This window comes from Excalfactoria chinensis, chromosome 12, assembly GCF_039878825.1.
Source record: "Excalfactoria chinensis isolate bCotChi1 chromosome 12, bCotChi1.hap2, whole genome shotgun sequence".
Classification (NCBI taxonomy): domain Eukaryota; kingdom Metazoa; phylum Chordata; class Aves; order Galliformes; family Phasianidae; genus Excalfactoria; species Excalfactoria chinensis.
In genome coordinates, this window is record NC_092836.1 from 17,420,140 (window position 1) to 17,441,349 (window position 21,210).

General features: G+C 45.0%; 1 protein-coding gene across 1 annotated transcript in view; it reads left to right on the forward strand.

Moving 5' to 3' along the window:
- The window catches only part of SFMBT1 (Scm like with four mbt domains 1), a 36,130-nt gene extending 19,631 nt beyond the window's left edge, over window positions 1-16,499 (forward strand). The window contains exons 4-21 of the mRNA XM_072347425.1: window positions 1,623-1,863; window positions 2,146-2,234; window positions 3,091-3,337; window positions 3,653-3,750; window positions 3,949-4,050; window positions 4,884-5,034; window positions 5,604-5,686; window positions 6,304-6,430; window positions 6,836-6,949; window positions 7,666-7,708; window positions 8,510-8,574; window positions 9,774-9,913; window positions 10,509-10,618; window positions 12,505-12,680; window positions 13,448-13,626; window positions 13,809-14,054; window positions 14,505-14,633; window positions 15,438-16,499. Coding sequence (XP_072203526.1) covers window positions 1,623-1,863; window positions 2,146-2,234; window positions 3,091-3,337; window positions 3,653-3,750; window positions 3,949-4,050; window positions 4,884-5,034; window positions 5,604-5,686; window positions 6,304-6,430; window positions 6,836-6,949; window positions 7,666-7,708; window positions 8,510-8,574; window positions 9,774-9,913; window positions 10,509-10,618; window positions 12,505-12,680; window positions 13,448-13,626; window positions 13,809-14,054; window positions 14,505-14,633; window positions 15,438-15,578 — 2,481 coding nt within the window. The 3' untranslated portion in view covers window positions 15,579-16,499. The remainder of the gene's footprint in view (window positions 1-1,622; window positions 1,864-2,145; window positions 2,235-3,090; window positions 3,338-3,652; window positions 3,751-3,948; window positions 4,051-4,883; window positions 5,035-5,603; window positions 5,687-6,303; window positions 6,431-6,835; window positions 6,950-7,665; window positions 7,709-8,509; window positions 8,575-9,773; window positions 9,914-10,508; window positions 10,619-12,504; window positions 12,681-13,447; window positions 13,627-13,808; window positions 14,055-14,504; window positions 14,634-15,437) is intronic.
- Window positions 16,500-21,210: the final 4,711 nt, after the last annotated feature.

The following is a 21,210-nucleotide window of genomic DNA, read 5'->3' on the forward strand; positions in this document are numbered from 1 at the left end:
CGTACTGATGCCAGTGCTGCCATCCCACCTGAAGCGCACTTTCTTTAGGACTACTCAATGTTCTTCATTCCTTTCTGCAACTTCCATGTGTGTACAAGTGTTAGTCAGTCGTGTTATGTTGCCCAGCTGCCAGGAGGGGGTGCTCACTTCTTGGGCTCTGCTTTGTCTGCTGGGATCGTAGGTGAAACCACCTGAAAAATGCACCTGACTTTGGGCAAAGCTCCATCTGCTGCTGCTGGTTTCCTGCAGTGCAGTTCACGAGGCTTTGCTGGAGGCTCAGCTGCAGAGAGCTGCATCAGCTGCTCTGTTCTCAGGCTTTGCATCACTGTGGCTTTTCTCTTGGGGTCAGAATGCAAGATAAATGATAAAAGTCTCTTCAGCGAGGCAGTTCCCTTTCTGAACAAGTTGCCTCTGAAACAGCACTTCAAGAAGTCTGCAGGTATTGTGTTCTGCTGGCTCTGATTTTATGAAGGGCGTTCTCCACCTGGTGGATATTAAATCGAAGGCATAAAGTTAACAGCAGCCTCGTGTGCTTTTCTCTCTGCTGTGGTTTTCTTAGTTTTATTTTTAGCAAAGCGGTGTGTGCTGGATGATGAGCCTATAACAGCTATGGCAGTTACTGAGCCACCAGCACTGAACTGGTAATAAATAACCCAAAGAACATCGACCACATCTGCATCAAACTGAGCTTTCCTTGCAGTTGACTCAAAGAGCAATTGGAATTTGGGGCCGCTGAAGAGCACGAGCACAGTTAGATTTGGCTGAGAACAGGGGATCAAAGTGTTAGACTTTCAATTAAGACTGAGGCTGTAGAACTGGAAGTGGCCTGGGAACTCTCTGCAGTGCGAGCAGGGCAGGGCCCTTCTGCCCTTTCAGGAGTGTCTGAGCTTGCAAATGCTGGCAGTGTGGGAAAGTCAGCGTCTTGACTTTCCTTTTCAAGTTCCCATTTCAGTATGTGAGTTGGACAGCTGGGCAGGTGGATTCCTCACCTGCACACAAGAAATGAAGTGCGCATGCTGTTTAGCACTTAGCTGCTGCCAAGACATAAGATCACTGGAAAATCACTGAGGTTTCTGTTAATCTATGTGTTTATGTAACAGCGTTACACACATTTAGATTGTCAGACAGAGACACTGAATGTCTTCATTCTGCGGTTTGTGCAGGTTCATGCCTTCTTAAGGATGGTAGCAGAGGCAGTGCTATCATTAACTAAAGCACATGTATATACTTTAAGTAGGCTCTTAGCACAGAGAAGTTGAAAGAAACAGTTCAACACAAGAAGCCTGTGTGGGTGAGTTTGACCTTTGCTTTTGTCTAGCTTAGCAGGCGAGCAGTGAGCTAGAAGGCCTTTCAGTGGTGGGTGAGGTGCTGTCCAGGGCAGGGAGATGCCTTGCACGATGTTTATCAAAGGTTGGAAAGATCCTCTGAAATGCAGAGGAGGTTCCATTAATGCAGATTAGGTGTTAGTCTGGTTTGGGTCACACGGCGTGATGAGGTGGTTTCTCTGGAGAGGCTGACTGGCCTTTGACCTGAGGGTCTTTGCTGCTGAACACATTGAGTTGTTCTCTCCCTTGTTGCACGGAGGTCTGGGAGGTGCTCAGTGTGATGACCTTTCTCTTCAGGTGGATACGAGTTTGCAGAATGGTTTTGCGCCTGGCATGAAGTTAGAGGTCGCTGTGAAGTCTGACCAGGACACCTACTGGGTGGCGACCATCATTACTACCTGCGGGCAGCTGCTCCTGCTGCGCTACGATGGCTACGGGGAGGATCGCAAGGCTGACTTCTGGTGTGATATCATGACAGCTGACTTGCACCCCATCGGCTGGTGTGAGCAGAACAAGAAGGTTCTCAAAGTGCCTGAAGGTAATGCCTCCATGTGCAGGAGAGGGAGGTGCATAAAAAAGAGTATTCTTTTGTCCTTTATAAGCCTTGCCTCCATAGTTGCTGTTATGAGGGGTTTTGCGCTGACGATGAGGTGAGGTTATCTGTCCTGCTTTGTGGAAGCCCCATGACTTTCAGTAGGATGGTACTCCTCCAGCGGAGAGAGCTGGTAGCTTGATTTCAGAAGTGGACTTAGATTTACTCAGAGGCTCGTGGTTCATTCGAACCCACTGAATCCTATTGCTTTGCTTATTTTTTCACTAGGTATCAGAGACAAGATACCTGACCAGGAGGAGTTCCTTCAGCGAGTGCTGAAAGGAGCATGCAGTGCTCCTGCTAACCTGCTGGAGGGGGTAAGTGTTTGAATATGCTACATCTTGGCTTCTGGGGGCTTTTTTCCCCTTGTTGCTAAAGGGGTTCTATTCAGATTCAGATAAGTTGAAGAAGCAGCGTAGGATGCTGCTGAACTTAAAATCCACTTCCTAGCATTTCCTATTTACGGTGTGTTGTTTCGATAGCGTTGTGCTGGAATATATTTTTCACTGCAGGTTTGGACTGTCTGACCTGTTCACAAGCCCTGCCAGAAGATTTTTTCACATTTCCCTAAGTTTCAGTCTTCCTCCTATTCCTCCTTTGTACAGCTCTGAGGAAATGATGCTTTATTTCTCCGGCATTCAGGCTGTTCCCTTTCTGAGCTGACCGCTTTGGTTAATTTCTTGTTTTTCACTGGTGGGCAGATTATTGTTTCACTTAAATCTTTAAACTTTGCTCGTCGACTTGTCCTTCTCTGAACTTAATACTTGGCCACCTCATTCTTACTGTCTGCGAGTAAAGCACTTGAGACTGTTTTTGTGGAGAACACCATCGATTCCTTCCTCAGAATTAACGTTTTTATCTGTGTATCTTTTCTGTCTAGTCATCCTTGTATGCTAGATGAGTTAAAAAGGAACTAGTCGTGCTTACTCCAAACCTTGTGTATGTAAGGGATAATGTGTTTAAGTGAAACGCGTGACTGTACCTGCAGACAGTGCAGAGCTCTGATGCCAGCAGCAGTGACTGTAAACACTAATTCCCGTCCTCCTGTGTTAGGAAGGACGTGTCTTTCTTTGCTTGCGTGTTGATACCAGATTTATTCAAAAAGGACGTAAGGGACAGAACAGAAGTGGACGGTTCTGTTGCAGTGATTTACTTTATATTCTTTTTCTGTAGCTTCACAGAGGGAAAAACCCATTGGATCTCATTGCACCAGGCTCCCGACTGGAACTGCAGAACTGCCGGGATGCCCTGGAGGCCTGGATTGTCAGCGTGGTAGAAAATGTTGGTGGGAGACTGAAGTTGAGATACGAAGGGCTGGAGGATTCTGACACCTTCGACCAGTGGATATTCTACTTGGACCCTTTCCTTCACCAAGTGGGATGGGCAGCTCAAAACGGATATAACCTGCAGCCACCTTTAGGTACTTCAGAACTTACATCTTGTACACGTTTTCCTCAGGGTTAAAGTGACAGGGTTAGTGTTTTCTAAGAAAGACAGGGCTGGGCCCACAGAGGTGACACAATGCTGTTTGACTACAGTCCCTTTGTGCAACACACCCAGAGTCTCACCAAGCAGTAAGTCTGTACGAATGAAGCTGCCTGCACAGGTTCTGAGCAGAGATGAATGCAGCACTCAAGGAACACAAACCAAACTCTTGGCATCACTGCATCTGTTTTCTGAGGGAAAAGAAGGAAGGTGGTCACTTCAAATGCTATTTCCCATCTTTTTGCTTCAGCCATTAGGTCTCTGAAAAGTGAGGCGGATTGGCAAGAAATCGTGAAGAAGGTAAAAGAGGAGGAAGAGGAGTCGTCAGTTCCTACAGATCTCTTCAAGGTAAAGACACAGAATGTGAAACATAATGCTGGGAATGATGCCAGAGAAATGCTGTAGTCCTAAGAAATGATTCAGGGATGTCAGATTACTTCAGATGAACCAACAAAAAGGCAGGTTGTCTACTTCAGCTGAATTACATAAAGTTGGCCTTTTCTACTGGAGAAAGGCAGGCACTGACTCTGAGAGTTGATCTTTCAGGATAAACCTGTGATCGGAGTGCATTCATTCTCTGAAGGCATGAAGTTAGAAGCTGTGGACCCAGCGGCTCCCTTTGTAATCTCTCCTGCCACGGTTCTCAAGGTACCGGCGTTCCCTAAATTCCTGCTGAGCTTCAGTTCAGTTGCTGTTTGTGTTCTTAAATGATCTGGAAATTCTCATTAGCTGATTATCTTAAAACCTCGAACTAGATTTCTAATTAAGTATTTGATGTAAGTGTAAGTATAAATCACCAAAGGACGGAAAAAAATCCATAAATAGAGAAGCTGAAAAGATCCAGTGACTGAAATGATCAAACCTGGGTTTTTAAATCAACAAATGATCCTTCATAATCCAAGTGTCTGATTGAAGGCAGGTTTCTGGTTTGGTTTGGTTTTTGCAGGAGTTGATGTCCTTCCTATGTGTAAGCTGTGAAATGTAAGTGGTCTCGCTTTAAACAAGAGCCCACACGTGGGTTTAGAAGCTGAAATTAAAACTCCACACCGTAATCAGATTTCAAACAGAGTTTTGGAGAAGCTTCTCTTTTCTTGTGTTAATAAACACAGAAGAGGTTCTGGAAGAGACCCACCTCCACATTGTAAGCCAAAATATTGCAGTGCAATGTATTGCCAGGGCGGATTTTAAACTTTGTCGTGTGGGTCAGAGAAAGTATTTGACTTGAAGGACAGGTGTTCTCTCAGTAGAATAGCTTGCATTTCAGCGCTTGCTCTCTTTTAAACTCTTAACGTGTGCTTTCTTCAAATAAGATGCTCGCTCATGACTAAAGCAATGCAGTCAGTTCCAAGTGAGAGACAATCATTTGTTTTTCTGGATGGTGATGATGATGTTGTTTAATTTAAAGTCATCAAAATGAGGGCAAAGGAGTAGATCCATTTGTACTATTTACAAGACCCTGCTTTGCTTTTGGCTGAAAACAGGTGTACAATGAACAGTATTTCATGATAGAAATTGATGACTTGAGGCCAGAGCGTGCGACCAGCCGGTCTTACATTTGCCATGTCAACAGTGCTGGGATTTTCCCGGTGCAGTGGAGTCTGAAGAACGGCATACATCTCAGCCCCCCGCCAGGTATGTGTGTGCAGGCTTCTCATGCTCCCTCAGCTTTGCAGTAGATTGCTGGTCCCTAGAGTGCTGTGTTCGGGACAGCGCTCCTGCCAAAGAATCACCTGTAGTAGGAGAAGCAAAGAAAAGGAAATGTTCTGAGAAACGGAACCTGAAGTTGCCTGGATTTGTGCCTGGATTTGAGAAGATGGCCGAGGATGGGAATCCTCTTGGAAACTGTTCCAGGGCTAAAGGCAGCACTGATCTCAGTGTTCACGTGATATCAGAAGCCTATGGTCCATGCACTGGACTTTTGCTTCTGCTAAGAGCAGAACATTGTTAGTCAGTATCTTAAAGTGTTTTCAGAGCATCTTATCGCTTAGAAGTTAATGGTTCCTGGTTTGTTTTTTTTCCTTGGGACCTATCAGGCAAGGTGGCAGATTGATGAAATGTTGCTTCAGAATGGAGGGGAAATGGGGGGTAATCCTCAGTTGCTGAATTATTTACACATCTTGCAGTATCCTTCTTCACCCCTTCAGTTTGGAGGAGTGAAGAGTTTAGGGTTAAACGAACCCTTTTCTGTGTTCTTTGCCTAGGTTATCCTGGGCAGGACTTTGACTGGGCAGACTACCTCAAACAATGTGGTGCTGAGGCAGCTCCCCAGAGCTGCTTCCCTTCGGTAAGGTTCTCTCATCTTTTCTATGAGGTAAATTATATGTTTGATTCCAGCTGAAGAAACATTTTGCACGTTTTTGACTTAAGTTGCCTGTGCTGACTGGTGAAAGGACAGAGTTAAGAGAGTGCAGGTGGGGGTTCAGGTCAGGATTAGCACCCATTCCTACTCCTGTTCTGAGTAGATGTGGACCTATTATCCAAAGAACATAAGATGGACAGAAAGCTTCCTCTGCTGTCTGCTGGGACCCGTTTGGATGAGGCAGGAATGTTGTCTGCATACCTAAAACCAGTTTCCAGGCTAAAATAATAGAATAGAAACCCTTGTCATGCTGTTTGTGAGACTTGGCAGCCAGCAGCAGGGAGTCCCTCCTTGCATGGAGTGCACTGACTCCTTGCAGTGAGTCTCAGCCTCCGTATTTTGAGTAATAACGTGCTTTTCTTGGTCTGTCTATAAAGTCTTTCTTTTAAATTAACGTGCTGATTACCTGAATTCTCCTCTGTCTGTGTGAATATCATTGTGTGATACTCGGACAGTGAGGGTTTGTGTGCCACTGCTACTCATAGCTATTCATATCATATATATATATGGATGGTACTGTACTGAAGCGTTCTTGTTCCTAGTTAACTTCTGACCATGGATTTAAGGAGAATATGAAACTTGAGGCTGTGAACCCAGTTGATCCTGAGGAAGTCTGCATTGCTACAGTCACCAAGTTGAAAGATTCCTACCTCTGGCTTCAGCTGGAGGGTAAGCCTGAGTGTGTGTTTGTTTGCATAGATGAGTGATTTCCATTTAAAGCCAAGATTTGACTCAGAATTTTAAAGAAAACTTTGAGAGACTCTTTATCAAGATAGGCCTATATCAGACACTCTGCATTATAATCCCAGTTCTTGATTGGAAGCACATCAGCGTACATTTATTGTGCACTGTGTATCTCTGCTGGGCTGTGGATGGAAAGTTCCATCTCCAGCTTTAGGTGGAAATAAATGACATCAGGAAAGAAACTGGGCAGCAGAGGAGGAGAATAGCTGATGCTGTGTGCCATGTACACTGAGAAATGGAGCTTCTCTGGCAACACGCAAGAAGCAGTAACTAAATGAACTTTGGGATTTTTATGGGTTGTTTCAGTTTTTGCTTCTCTTAACTGAACAGGCTCCAAGAAGCCCATCCCTGACTGCATAGTGAGTGTGGAATCGATGAATATATTCCCAGTGGGCTGGTGTGAGACGAATGGATACCAGCTCAGACCTCCTCGCAAAGCAATAGGTATCACTTGTGTTCCATTTGCAGTGGCTAGCTGATTTAATACAGATGGTGAGACCTTCAGGAGTGAGTTAGTGCACAGACAGGTCTGGCATCCCTGAACTTGGAAACTTCCACTGTGTACAGAGAATCTGTGCCTTGTGCAACTGCTCCCTGCCTGTGAGGTCCAGCTGTGAGAAATACGTGAGTGGAGCTGGGGTCCATACAGTAATTCCAAAACAGACAATGTTATTCTGTGACACTCACAAGCTGCAAGAGAGCATGAAAACAGTGCATTAACCACAGCAAAGAAATCATACGTAAGCATGTGTGCATGCACACACATGATATGCAGATACGTCTGTATGAGCTGTTCTTGCCACATGTCTGAGTCTGTACAATCCAAATACAAAATCAATATCAAACAAAATTAATGCCCTAGTAAAACAGTGTTGAGTAGGTGGACATTTGGGAGTTAAGATGAGGAGGACCGGCTGCGCCAGCTGGTCATGATCCCTTAATGATAAAATGTTGGAAAGGAAATACTGTCTGTTCTAACTACTCTGGTAATGTAAGAGCGGAGGATAGATTTAAACATGAAAACAACAAGAAGGCCTTCTTAGCAGTTCTGGAGAGCAGAACTTAAAAATAGCACGTAACTTCAAGGAAAAGTATCTAATAAATCTACTGTAGTGGAAATATTTGCTTTGTGGAATTTATTTTCTTCTCCTTTCTTTCAGTAAATAGGCAGAAAAAGATTGCAGTAATTCAACCAGAGAAACAGTAAGTAACAGTGTTGGGTTAGTTTGTGTTTAGTTTTGTTTTCTTCTAGTAGGTAAATGAGGTTGTCTTAGGGAAGGCTAACGCTACGATAGGGGCAGGGGGATTCCACTGTCTGCTTATTGTAACGCTGTGGGTGCTGGTAATGTTGGAAGAGGCCTCTTCCACTGCTCTACTTGGATATCGAGAGCGTGAACTTCATTCTTTAACAACGCTAGCACAGCTCAACTGAGTTACTGAATAGATGAAGTCACTGAAGATTTGGCCTGAAATTATTGATGTGTCATTTTTAGAAGATGGCGGTATCTGTGAGTTTTGGAATGTATTTAATTAAACCAGTCCGATCTTAACAACATGAACTGAAATCTGTGTGTGCTTGAAGCTTTCCTATTGGTAATTAAGAAGATAGCTAGAATGCTTTTGGTTGTATTCCCTTCTCAAATAATACAGTTTCTGTAATGTAAATCGTATGAGTGAAGTTGGGAGGAGAAGAAAATGTAAACTACGTGTGCTTGCTTTACGTAATGCAATTATCAGCACGCCTGCCCATGTTCCAAGGAAGAGGCGATCACTGCTAGCTGTAGCAGTGCAGCAGTCCTTGCCAAATTGAAATCAGTGGGCTTTGTACGTTTAAGGAAAGGAAAAGTCGAGGTGAGGAATATAATCAAATGGGGGATGTGTGAGAAGCAGATGAATGCAGCTACAGCAAGAAATACTTTGGTTCATAGCAGATGCGTTTCTGCAGCAGAGCGCTGCCATCCTCACCATCCATCCCTGCTGCTAACACCTGCCTCTCCATTTCAGAGTTTTGTCTTCAAGGACAGTTCATGATGGACTGAAGAACCAGGAGCTGAACTCTGCAGATTCAGGTATTGATCGGGCAGGGCAGGCTAACACAAATAAAACCCAACAGTCTCCTGTCAGGACGGCTGAAAGAGGAGGAAGGGTTTGAAGATTTTCATCCTTGACTGTTGGAGATCAGAAAAGAATGAAATGGACAAAACCAGACCGTTAGTTCTGTGTCCTGCAATTGCAATGTGCACTAAACCTGGAAGGGAGATGTTTTACAGGAGAGCTTCCCTCTGCAGCAGTGCATGGAGCCAGATGTCTGCTGTCACCCACACATTATTTTTTTATTGTCACCTGCTATGTTCAGTAATGTTGGGAAAATCATAGCAGACCTGTTAATGTGTCCTCTCCACTTAGACTGTAGCTTTGAAAAGCAGGTTTCTCTGCTTTTTATGATGACTTTGTCATCATAATAAACAAAGGCAATTCAAACGGTAAACTGTGCTGTGTGCCAGATGGTGAAATCTAATAATTTTCTAAACTGTTGCAAATGAATGTGATGAATAAGTGCATCTGCTGGTGAAACAGTCATGCAGATCTATCTGTTTGGCAACAAAATGCCTCTTCTGCTGTTTTCTGTGTAGTGAAATGAACATCTGAAGCTGCACCAAATGCAGCTCTGTTGAAATGATCTGTGCTAGCTTAGCATTTTAATTGGTTTTTAATAGAGTCATAATGTAAATTTGACTTCATTTATTTGTTTTCCAGTTTAAGATCTTTCAGTGATAATGTTGCTCAATCAAAAACACCACAACGTTCCTAAAACAATTTTTATCTATCTAAGTATCTTAACAATACGCAGTACCCAGAACTTCAGTTTTGCACAGCATTGGGGCACTCAGCAGGCCAACCAAACTTGATGTCACTTCACTGGAGGTCCCTTCATCAGTTGATACATCTTTTGTTTGATCGAGTGAGTGCAGAAATGGAAAGCAACCCGTAGCACAGCTCAGAGTGAACAGTGGAGAACAGCCTTGCCAGCTTCAGTGGTGGCAGAAGTACTGGACAAATTGTCTGTAATTACCATGTTAGAATATGCTGTGCTACCACACAGTTGTGGTTGCCTTTCTGCCTGTACTCATGGATGAGATTCTACAGCGCATCAGGAAAGATATAAATAATAATAAATAATATATTTATATTTATTTATATATATATATAATTCTTTATTAGGGAGACTGTGCCGTGTGAGTTACATCTTTGCTTTCTCATTTCTCAGTGGTAATTAATGGGAAGTATTGCTGCCCAAAGATCTACTTCAACCACCGGTGCTTCTCAGGGCCTTACCTTAACAAGGGCAGGATTGCAGAGCTTCCTCAGTCCGTGGGACCTGGGAACTGTGTTCTCGTTCTGAAAGAGGTGAGGTGCATCTGCAGCACATCATGAACTCTAGAGAGCCTCTGTAACTATAGATGGATAATTAATATGGTTAAGGAGTTCATAAACTGCTGATGAGCAAACAGGGTTTTTTTTTATTGAAAGACGTCTAAATTGTGAATTGTTTCATGAATAGTTGGAAAGTGGAAAACCCTCCCATGTATCTGAATCAAAGGCAGCCATCAGCTGCTGACTCCTAGTAACCTGTGATTACCACAACCAGAGGAGCTGAATGAGTCTCTATGATGGTAACTCAGATTTACACAAAACTGTGCAAGTTTTGCAGTGTTCAGCCCTGCAGTTTAATTTAGTGACGTGTAATTCAAAGGCAGTGACTGGGAAGTTGTTAGATACACTTGTGACTCTGCAGACAGACTCTGAAGGTTTGGCAAGGTCTAAAGTGTTGACTGCTCTCAGTTTTCATTTTGGCCATACCTGTAATCCTGCTGTGAATTAGTTCTTTGATGCTGGTTAATTCAGATGATTAGAAGTGGTCTCCTATTCTAGCCTAGCACTTTAAAAAGATTTATTGTACAAAGAGCCTGAACATAGTTTCTCCTCTTCCTTCCTGCTGTAGGTTCTCACTTTATTGATCAATGCAGCGTACAAACCCAGCCGTGTCCTGCGAGAGCTGCAGTTGGATGAAGAAGCTGCGTGGCATGGGCATGGAGAGACCCTAAAAGCCAAGTAAATTCTTGTCCCATTCCCCACTCACTTGATCCTAGTAACAGTGTTCTGTGCAGTCAGTGCTTTAACTTCTATGCTCTAAGCCTCTGATCATCTTCATGGTCCTCCTCCGGATGTGCTCTAGGAGCTCCATGTTTTTCCCCAGGCCTGGACACAGTACTTCAGATGGGGTCTCACGAGGGCAGAGCAGAGAGGGACAATCTATTTCCTGCCTGTTGGCACCCCTGTTTAATGCAGCCTGGCATACTGTTGGCCTGTGAACTGTAAGTGCACACTGATGGCACTTTTATCTAGCAGGACACCCGAGTCCTTTTGGATAGGGCTGCTCTCAACAAGTTCTTTGTCTGTACACATACCTGGCACTGCCCCAACCCAAATGAAACACCTTGCACTTGGCTTTGTTGAACCTTATTAGGTAAGCCCGCTTTCCAAGCCTGTGCAGGTCCCTCTGAACAGCATCCCTTCCTTCTGCTGTACCAACTGCACCGCTCAACTTGGTGTTGTCTGCAAACTTGCTGAGGGTGCACTCGATCTCAGAGATGAGAAAATTGCTTACAGCATGTAGAGATGCTGGCAGACTGCATTTCCAAAGCTTTATAAAGTCCTTTGTGAATGTCTGTCAGAGTACATCAGAATTTAATGTTCTGCAATGTGCCAAATGTGCTCTCTGTTGGCATGTGAGCAGCTATTGGTGTGGCACTGGTTCAGCACAGCAAATCCACCGGCAGACTGGCACATGAAGCATAAGATACTTAATAGACCTGAAGATAAATGTCACTATTTGAAAGCAAAAGTACATACCACCTAAAAAGCTTACCAGGCTTCCATGGCATTTCCACACAGATTTCTCAGTGGGAGATGGTTTCTCTGCAATTAAGTTGTAGCAGCACTCTGAAATGGGCTGGCATGGGAGACTTTCTACAGTAGCCTAAAAAAGTGCCCCCTAGTTTTCCTGTTGAGTCTTTTGGGCTTGAGCTTCTTTGCCAGTGTGTGGCTAGGACAAAAACGGTGATTCTACTTGTATATATCCAGGTATTCTCTTACAGTCCAGCAGTAGCCTTGTAATTAAGTCTCTGTATTCTCAGTGTGTAACAGCACAGACTTTACTGTATGGTTTTGAAGATGTCAGTAATAATTTTGCTGGATTGATTTTTGTGTGTAAAAGGGCATTTTTCCATACACTGAAGGATTACTTTGTATTTGGCTTTGGAGAATAGGAAGACTATTTAAAAGTTAATGCAAATAAAAGATGTGGCTGAAGTAGAAAAAAATCTTTGGATTTGTTCCACTGAAGTTGCTGAGTGCTTCTTTTGTCACCACGGTGAGAGCTGGGATGTCTGCAGTATGGTGATACAACACTCCTTTTCAGTGTATCACCTAGATACTTGTAGGCCTGAGACATCCCTGTGACATATCTGTATTTGCCACTAGCTGGACTGGGAGCAGGAATGCTGCTTGAGATGGCAGATAACGCACTGTGCTGCTCAGCTGCTCTGTCAGTGTTGCTGCGAGGCTGATAAAGAAAAAGAAATTGGTATTTCTGACTTGGAAGTCAAATAAGAGCAATATGTGGAGTTATGGCAAGTGACTGTCCTGACAACTGTTCAGCAGTTAGATGAAAGCTGACTGGAAATGCGGCAGTAGTTCACGTTTGCCATGGTTTGCACATAGAATGGCTCACTAGGAGCTATCTGCTGTTACCTTTATTAGCCTCTTTGGCAGAATTCGAGCATGAATTAGAATGCTCAGTCTTGGGTTTTGGGGATCATCTGTCCACACCACCACGGTTCGGTGTGAACAAAGAAAACGTGCTGTCTGATCTGTCGGATAGTCTCCTCAGAGGATGTTTCAGGATTCCTGAATTATGACCACATTTTCAATGTTAGGTACAAAGGGAAGAGCTACCGTGCGACTGTGGAGGTTGTGAGGACAGCAGACCGGGTGGCAGATTTCTGCAGGAAAACGTGCATCAAACTGGAATGTTGTCCGAACCTCTTTGGTCCTCAGATGGTGCTGGATAAGTGCTCAGAGAACTGCTCCGTCCTGACAAAGACTAAATACAGTGAGTAGGCTGTGGCTGTCAAACTGAGGTGGGGCTGTTAAGTAGGGGTGCCGTATTTTGCTTTTGCTCTGGCTTTGGCTCCAAAAGGAATCCAAAGTACATTGCTCTGCTTACAGAAGGAAAAGCTCGAGAGCTGCGCTCACTGTCCTGCAAAATATCCGTGCACCAATGTGTGGGGCAGGAAAAATTAACTTTACATTAAATGGTAAAACCGTGGATGAACTTACTGTGAGCTTAAAGTTTTATCTCCTTAAGGCAACTTCTGGGACAAGAAGTGGCTGTAATACTGTAATTTCAGTGGCACTGTAATTGCTTTTACCATTCTGTTGCACAACACAATAAAATACTTTCAAGCCCTCTTCTTAGCTTTTAGGTTTTTTAGGTTCTTAGCCATGTGGCACTGTGAGAACAAACAGTGCATTGAGGCCATGGTCAAAAACTGCACAAACATCACGAGGCATCCGACAGTGGATGAAGTCTGTAGCTGGTGACTTTTTTTTTTTATTAAAATGTGATCTTCTGGGATTTCTCAAAGTTAAAGAAGTAAATCTGCTGTTACTGGGCAAATGTCGTGTATTAGTAACTCTTCTTCCTTAAACCAAATTGAAGAGGAAAATATAGATATGCTCATTCAGAAGTTTTGCAGAATTGGGATTTCTGCTGGGAAATGTCCTGCTACTGGTTTTCCAGTCCTGATGATGGACAAACATAACTAGTGACATTGAAGGTGCATTTCAACATGATGCTCCTTTCTTCTGTCCTGGTAGCACACTATTATGGAAAGCGGAAAAACAAGCGGATAGGTAGGCCTCCGGGTGGCCACAGTAACTTGGAAGTAGCCATGAAGAAACCAAATAAAAGACGGAAGAAACGAAAACATTTTTTTGTTCATAAGAAAAAACGTTCTTCTACTTCAGTGGATAACACTCCAGCTGGATCTCCCCAGGTATGAGACTGACGACAGCTTTAACAGATACGGTATGTGATCGTGGACCAGCTTCATTTGAAACAAGAAACTGTTAGTTCCTTATAACTTCAGGTTACAGCTGACAAGTGGGTGACTATTGTAGCATTCTCCTAATCTTCCCGTGTTTTATTTAGTTGCTGTGTTCTTTTCCCACCATCCAGGGCAGTGGAGGGGAAGAGGAAGATGACCAGGATGAGGTAGATGAAGAATCTCTGACCGAGGACAGCGCATCCGAGCAGCAGGATGAATTGCTTGAGGAATCAGAAGTATCAGAGAAAAAATCACGGTCATCCTCTCCTGCACAGAGCGAGCTGTCTCATTCTCTGACTCAGGACCAGGACAAGAGGAAGAGGAAGCTCAGGACCTTTTCTTTTTCCGATGATGAAAATAAGCCTCCTTCGCCAAAGGTAATTCTGAACACAGATTTGTGCCCTTGCCGAGTGTTGGGAGTGTTATTATTTTTATAAAATACTCCATTGCCCCATAAGGGTTATTGTGAAGACACTGCAGAATATTTAAGAACGTAATTTTTATTACAGTCGCATTACAGGATTGTAATGAAGACTAAACAGAAGGCTGTAGATAGAATGGGGGGCTTCCCACTTCTCAGCTCTTGGCACTCCTTGGTTCAACTTGAGCAGAGCCTTGCAGAAATCCTCCTTTTAGGTTTCCCTTACTGGCTGTAGGGATATAGTGCCCAGCTGCAGCACAGAGCTGCTCTGCACATCCGTGTGAGTGTGAAAAATCGCGAGCTCTCATTAGAGCTTCGTTGTGCAGATGAATGTTTGGAGCGTGGGATTGTTGGTCCTCGACACCTTCAGTATTTTAGTTCTTCTTGTGGTGGGTGGCTTGTCTAGGAAATAAAGATTGAAGTTGCCGAAAAGCTGCAGCTGGACAGCAACCCTCTGGAATGGAGCGTGGCTGACGTCGTGCGGTTCCTCAAGTCCACTGACTGTGCTCCGCTGGCGAGAATTTTCCTTGACCAGGTATGAGCTTCTGTTAAAGCACTGAAGCTGTTACTTCATTCTTAGGCCTTAATAGTGAATCACAGAAGGAATTTAAATTGCATAACGGGTTTCTGAGGGGTCAAAGAAAGAACATGTGCACAGTCTGCTGCAGATTGCGGGGTAGACTTGAGCAAATGGCCACAATTGTGCAGGTTTCAAAGTTCTCAGTGCAAGAGGTTTTGGTCTGTGGGGCATCGCTCAGCACTTGGAAGGCAGCAGCCGGTTTTCTGGGATTTTGCTCCTTGTGTTGAGGTCTCCAAATGATGCCATTCATTCTGCAGACTGACCACAAGCATCATAGTATTGTACACAAGTGAAGACTTCTGTGTTGAAGTATGGCAATAAGAGTACAAACATGGGTCAAATCATGCATCTGGATTAAAGTTTGACACAAAATAATATGTGGTACTGGAACTGGTGCTGAGTAAGGTTTATGATAGGTGTTATCGAAGACGTGCTTTGTCTTGTAGAACCTCCGTTTCTATAGGATGGTACAGAAGTGAGGTCAAATTGTTTTCTGTGTGAAATTTCCATGTTTTCTATTGTTAGGTAAACTTAAAAGTTGTGTCTTGTAAGGTTCTGTCCCTGAGCTACTGAATTGGAGCTGATGTCCTAAGAAAGGAGTTAATTTGTTGGTGAGAAAGAGGAGTTTTTAAGCTGGGGCAGAATAGAAGAAACTGCTAATTTACAACTGGGTCGTGATGCTGAAATTACAGCAAGTCAAAGCTGAAAGGAGAAGGGAAAAAAATGCAAAGTCACTGTGGAGATTTTGTCTTCTGACAGGAAATTGACGGCCAGGCGCTGCTGCTGCTGACCCTGCCAACCGTTCAGGAGTGTATGGACTTGAAACTTGGGCCAGCTATTAAACTTTGCCATCACATTGAAAGGGTTAAACTTGCTTTTTACCAGCAGTTCGCTAACTGAGAAGCAGTCAAGTTGAAGCGGACCTTTGAAGCACAACCATGCTCCGTTCTCTCTATCAAGGAGAGCCAAGTAAAGCCGAACTGGCAACCCGGGAGCATCAGTCAACCTCCGCTTTTCACTCTGAAGAAAAGGCAACATCTGGAGGAAAATGCCAATGCAAACACAGGGGCTGCTCTACCAGCTGCCAGCTCGGGAACACAATAGTCTCTCGCTCTGTGGTTCCCTTTTTTTAATGTATTTTTTACCGATTACAGAAAAGTCTCCTCTGGTGGAAGAGACATTTCAGTAGTTCTGTTGGCACAGAACTTTAAAAGGAGAAATGGATCCTGTTTACGTTCGCATGCAGGCTGCCAGAAATAACCTTCCTATATTCCTGGTGGTTCACAGAATCTCTTTCTCCCTGCCCTCCATCCCCGGACACTTGCTTTACCACAGCACTGGCGTTGGAATGTGCTCGGTGCACATTCGTTTGTTAACATTGACTATTCTGATGCATTTGTTCATTGTTAGGACAGCAATGTGACCAGAAGGTTCTGAATGTACAGTATAGCAAGAGTGTGATTCGTTCCTGGTTTTGTTTAGGGATTTTTGTCTCTGTTGTTGGGTTTTTGTTTTGTCTTGTTTGTTTGTTTGTTTGTTTTTACTACCTCTGTGGCCTGAGCAGTAGAAATGATGAACTAAAAAGGGAGGGAACTACTTCTGGACCATCCATAGGACTGCTCAGCAGTCTCTTCTGTAGGCATATCAGAAATACAAAGCACTATAAGCACGTTGAGCTTCTGTTGCAGAGCTTAAACAGAAACCTGTGCAGGCCGAGCTTTGGGTGTTACCTTATTCTGAGACGTCAGAAGGTAATTATTTTGCACTTGTCTTACAGATGGGATGTGGGGACAAAAGGAAGAAAAAAAGAGAAAGAGCTTCTGCATTTTCTTTTATTTTGGCTGTCAGATAAAAGATGTTTTCTTTATTTTGCCCTTTAGAATCCTGTGAAGTTGTTTCCCTTTTCTTAAAGCACTGGGCCATGTACACACAGCCGGACAGCTGCTTTCTGCTTTGTTCCCTGTGCATCTTCTTGGAGAACACGCTAAGAAAACTGTGAGCAATGAGGACTGCAGCATAGCTCTGCCACTGTTTGCATACTGGAAACTTAAAGCATGACTTTGTATTTTTACTTAATTACAGCTGCTCAGGATCAGGTTTGACAACGATGTGTGGGTTTGGGAAGGGCTTTTTGAGCTTTTCCTAGAGAAAAGAAAAAGATCCGAGGAGCATCTGATTTCATCAGTAGATTCGCAGTAGGATGAACTGCTCATTTTAATTTCAGGCACTAAACCCAACCAGCTGCTTGCTGCAGACCTGTGCTTCACACTGGAAGTAAGAGGGCTCACCTTACTTTCCATTAACCACGTGGGAAATTTGCCTCAGGCTTGAGATCTGCTTCACGTAAGGGTTACATTTCTGATGCTTTGCATTCATTTATTTTGCCTGTTCTCACCAGTATGTGGAAGAGCTTTGTGGACTGGAGCTTTGTGCACTCAGGAAGCATGCAGCCCTGGTCCTTTCTCCTACTCACTTACCTTTTCACATAAAGAGCCTGGCATACTAAGGCAGCTGAGGCAGGAAGGTGCTTACTGCAGGGATTCCTTTGGGAAATAACACGTGTGCTGGCCTCTGTGTGGTTACTGCAATCACTGGGTGAATTTAAGCTTCTCTAAGGCCTAAAATGGTGGGTTATTCTGATGCTGGGAGCTGTAGATCATTGAAGAGGTCATTTGTAAATGAAGATCTGTAAACCAAGAGGGGCTGAGTTGGCACAGTCTGTATCCACCTCATACCTTAAGGGGAGTGGTGACCAGTGAAAACTGTTTGAAGTAAGCAAAACTAAAGGATGGGTTTTCATTTCTTTTGCTGTGAGCCCCTTAGAGTAACTACCTCGTAGAGGCAGAACTACTTACGGAAGTGCTAAAACCAGTTGGTTTTTTTCCACACCAGAATCAAGCTGTCAGTGTCAGACGGTTTACTGGCTCAGTGTTTCTGAATGAGCGAGGACAAGCAGTGTGTGGTTAGAATAGTTGTTCTTCCCAGATCATAAGCAGAGTCTGAAAACAAAGTTAAACTGAAAACAAAATGTCCCTTTTTCTTGCCTGCACCAAGTATGTGGCCAATGACAGGATGCTTTGGCTCTTTGTGCATTCCTCTTGCACCCTCACTGTAAGCTCAGCGAGAAGCAATCATGCCTGAAAAGCTTTTTGAAGGAAACCTTGTTGCTTTGCTGTCAGCATCTTGTCTTGTGAAACTTGACCAGCAGAGAAACTCTGTGCTGAAAGATGCTGCTGCCATCTTCGGGGATTCCCGAATCCTTGTGCTGTCCAAGAAGCTGGTACCCAGCAGATTTACTTGCATAGCCAAGAGATGTCAGTTCCAGAAAGATGTCCTTCGGAGCAGCTGTCAGGAGAGAACAGAGCTTAGAGGGCAGCTTAGTGAGCCTGTTGTGGCACCCCGGGTGTAAATACAAAATCATACTTCTGTTATTCAGCAAATAAAGCAGTTGGTTTCCGAGGTTGGGGGGAGACTTGCTGGTTGCCTTTGGCATGTTTTCTAGGCTGAATTTTTCTGCCTTGTTTTGGGAGGCGCTGACAGTCTGGTCCCAATGGGATCTGTTTGTGTTGTCGTTTTCAAAAGGGATGTTTCCATTTTCTGTGAGAGGTTTTAGTGCTGCACACGGGTTCTGCGCACTCTGTTTCCTGGAAGATGCACTCTTTTACTGCTGGGTTTTAAAAGGGATCACTGAGGCTTAATCTTGAAGGGCGGTGTTTCTATGCAGCTGTTCCAAGCTTTTCCTTCTCTCTGTGTGGCAGATGACACAACTGCACTTACATCTGATGTTTCACCTTGCAGCAGTACACTTCAGTCAGCTCACATTCTGCTGCCTTTCCTCAGAACTGGGATTTGGGGTAACTCAGTGCTCGAATCCTTGGCCTCAGGATTAGAGCTGCGTTCTGCCAGCAGGAATTGCTGGGACTTCAGTAATTCAGTTTGGCTTCAGAGGTCTGTGCTGTCCTCCACCATTCCCATTCGTCACACAACATGACAAAGCTGAAGTCCAGGAGGGAAGCAATGGTGTCTTGCAAACGGCTTCATTACGATAAAATGAGCCCTCCGCTGGGCCTCGTGTATTGTTCATATGGATGGTAAAAGGAGATGCTGCTTGAAAGACCCACTGATGGCTTACGCTCCTGTCTGCCTGATTTTTGTATGCATTGTACAGCCTTGGTTTGCACATTATAGCTTTAGAAACCTGGCGGTGCCTCTACATGGCACTCATACTGTGCTAAGCTGAGCCTCGCTGGGCAGCAATGTTTCACTGTTGAGTTACTGCAGTGCAGAATCAACACAAGGAACCCATAAGAGAAATACATGACTTCTCAAAATGTCATGCAGGGTTAAGGTGGTAGAACGATCCCCAAAGGCACCTCAAGCTGAAAGTGACCCTTCCAGAAGGGAGAAGGAGCAGCACAAAGTCTTTCTGCAAGTTGCTCTTTGAGAAAGAGGGAAGGAAAAGGAAATTCATGTGTGTGTTGTGTAGGACAGAGGGGATGGTAATGGGGCACAGAGTCGAGGGTGGTTAGGATTCCTCTTTCCTGTTACAACTTTCAGCATTATTTAGTTGTTGCTTTAAACTTTGCTAGGGTTTATCCTTGATTCTAACGATGCTTTAAAGGAGGAAGGGAGGATTTTGCTGCTAAGTCCACAAGAGTGTCAATGTATTTACAGAGGATTGGGCCGAGCACTCCGTTCTTCTGTATGAAACACAAAAACGTGGCAAAAGAAGAGGTGGCTCGGGAGATTTTTGAATGTAACTGAATAGGCTTTGAAGCTCAGATTGGAGACTGAACACTTTTGGACCAAACATGTTGCTAGAGAAGAGGTTCTTAGATGAAGTAGCCTTACCAGAATGCCAAAAATACGATGATCCCGTATAAAGCTACTCCTGGACCAGCGCTGTCACTTGGTGGCAGGCTGCTCACTGCCTGCTGTGAGCTCAAGTTGCTGAACAGTAGGCAAGCACAGACAGAGCTCTGCCAGGAGACTTCAGGTGCTGCACAAAGGCTCCATTCTACAGGGACTGTGTGCCAAACACCTTTCCGAGCGCTGCTGAAGTTGCCCCAGCGTGCAGGTAGCCTTGTTTTCAAAGGCAGCCTTATGGGTGAAGAACACCTGGTACAGCAAGCCTCTCTACTGCTGTGTGTGTGTTTGTTTGTTGGGTGTTATTTTTAGATGATGATAATGATGTGTATGAAATGTAGCGAAAACAACCCGCGTTCAGTGGCACTTTGTCTCCACGGTCATCTCTCGCTTCTTCAGAGTTGCATCTCTCGTCCCAAAAACGCACCCGGCAGTAATGATGGACTTTTGATGGGAAGACCAGGTTCCCGTTGGGTGCAGAGCCAGCCGTGCCTGGCTCAGCTTTAAGCCCTGGCAGCGAGCAGGTCTTGCACTGACCAAACTCAGCTTGGCGGCGGGCGCACAGCCTGCAGGACTCCTCCAGCATCGCACAGTTGGAGAGGAACAGCCCTGCTGCTGCTGGCGCCGTGCGCAGTGTGCCAACAAGCCGTGAGTGCCGGGCACTGACGCTCCTTGCCCCCCAGGAGCTGCTCACTCCAGTTTCCAAGAAACCTCGTGGAAAAAATAGCTTTCTCAGGAGGCGCCGTGCTTCTCCATCCGCTTTGCTTCCTTTTACCACCATGACGATTGCTGTGTAAAATAAAGTACTAAATAATCTTTGTAGACAATCAGAGGCCTTGGGGGAGACTTTGCCCTCGGGGCTGCCTGCTCTCCACATCCGGGCCTGTTTCTTATACTGACTCATTGGAACTGATGCACTTTTTCCTGTATTTCGCCTTTTTTAATTAGCTGCTTATCCTGAAACAAAGATTTAATTGCATATTGTGTTGTGTCCCTTCTGCTTCTTCTTTTACCCTTCTTTAACTTTTGAATACATATATATATATATATAAATGCAGTGAGACTGAAGTACTACATGGGAGAGAAACATGAACAAGAGGCTGGGTGTACGGAACTGAGTCCCTCTGTTGTTTGAGCAGGTGTAACCATTGAATCAGAGGGTTTTAAAGGAAATATGCGGGATGGGTATTTTGCTCGTTCTGTCTGTAAATGATGTACAGCAGTTTGTGGCATCCGATGGCTTGAAGTGGTTGTAAGAAAATTAAAAGAGGACACTTGAACTGTTACGGACGGGTCTGGCTGGTACCGCTGCTTCCTGCCCGCCGCCTTTCCCATCGTAAGGGGGTGGTGGCTGCACGTGGCGTGTCCCAGCGAGCGGCCGAGTGGAAACGGGCCGCACGGACAGCGCCGGCCCACGGGCTCGTTTGCAGCCCCTCCGGCTGCCCCGGCGCCGCTCTGCGGAGCGTTTCCGAGCCCTGCAGAGCCGCCGCTCCTTCTCGCGCTCCGGGGGCGGCTCACGCCGTCCCGTCACGTCTCGGTGCTGCGATCGGCGGCCACGAGGCGCGTGGGAGCGGGACGGAGCCGAGCGGATCGACGCCGCCCCGGAGCAGCCGCGGACGAGGCCGGGACCGCCCGCCCGGCCGGAGCAGCCGCGCCTCGGGCCCAG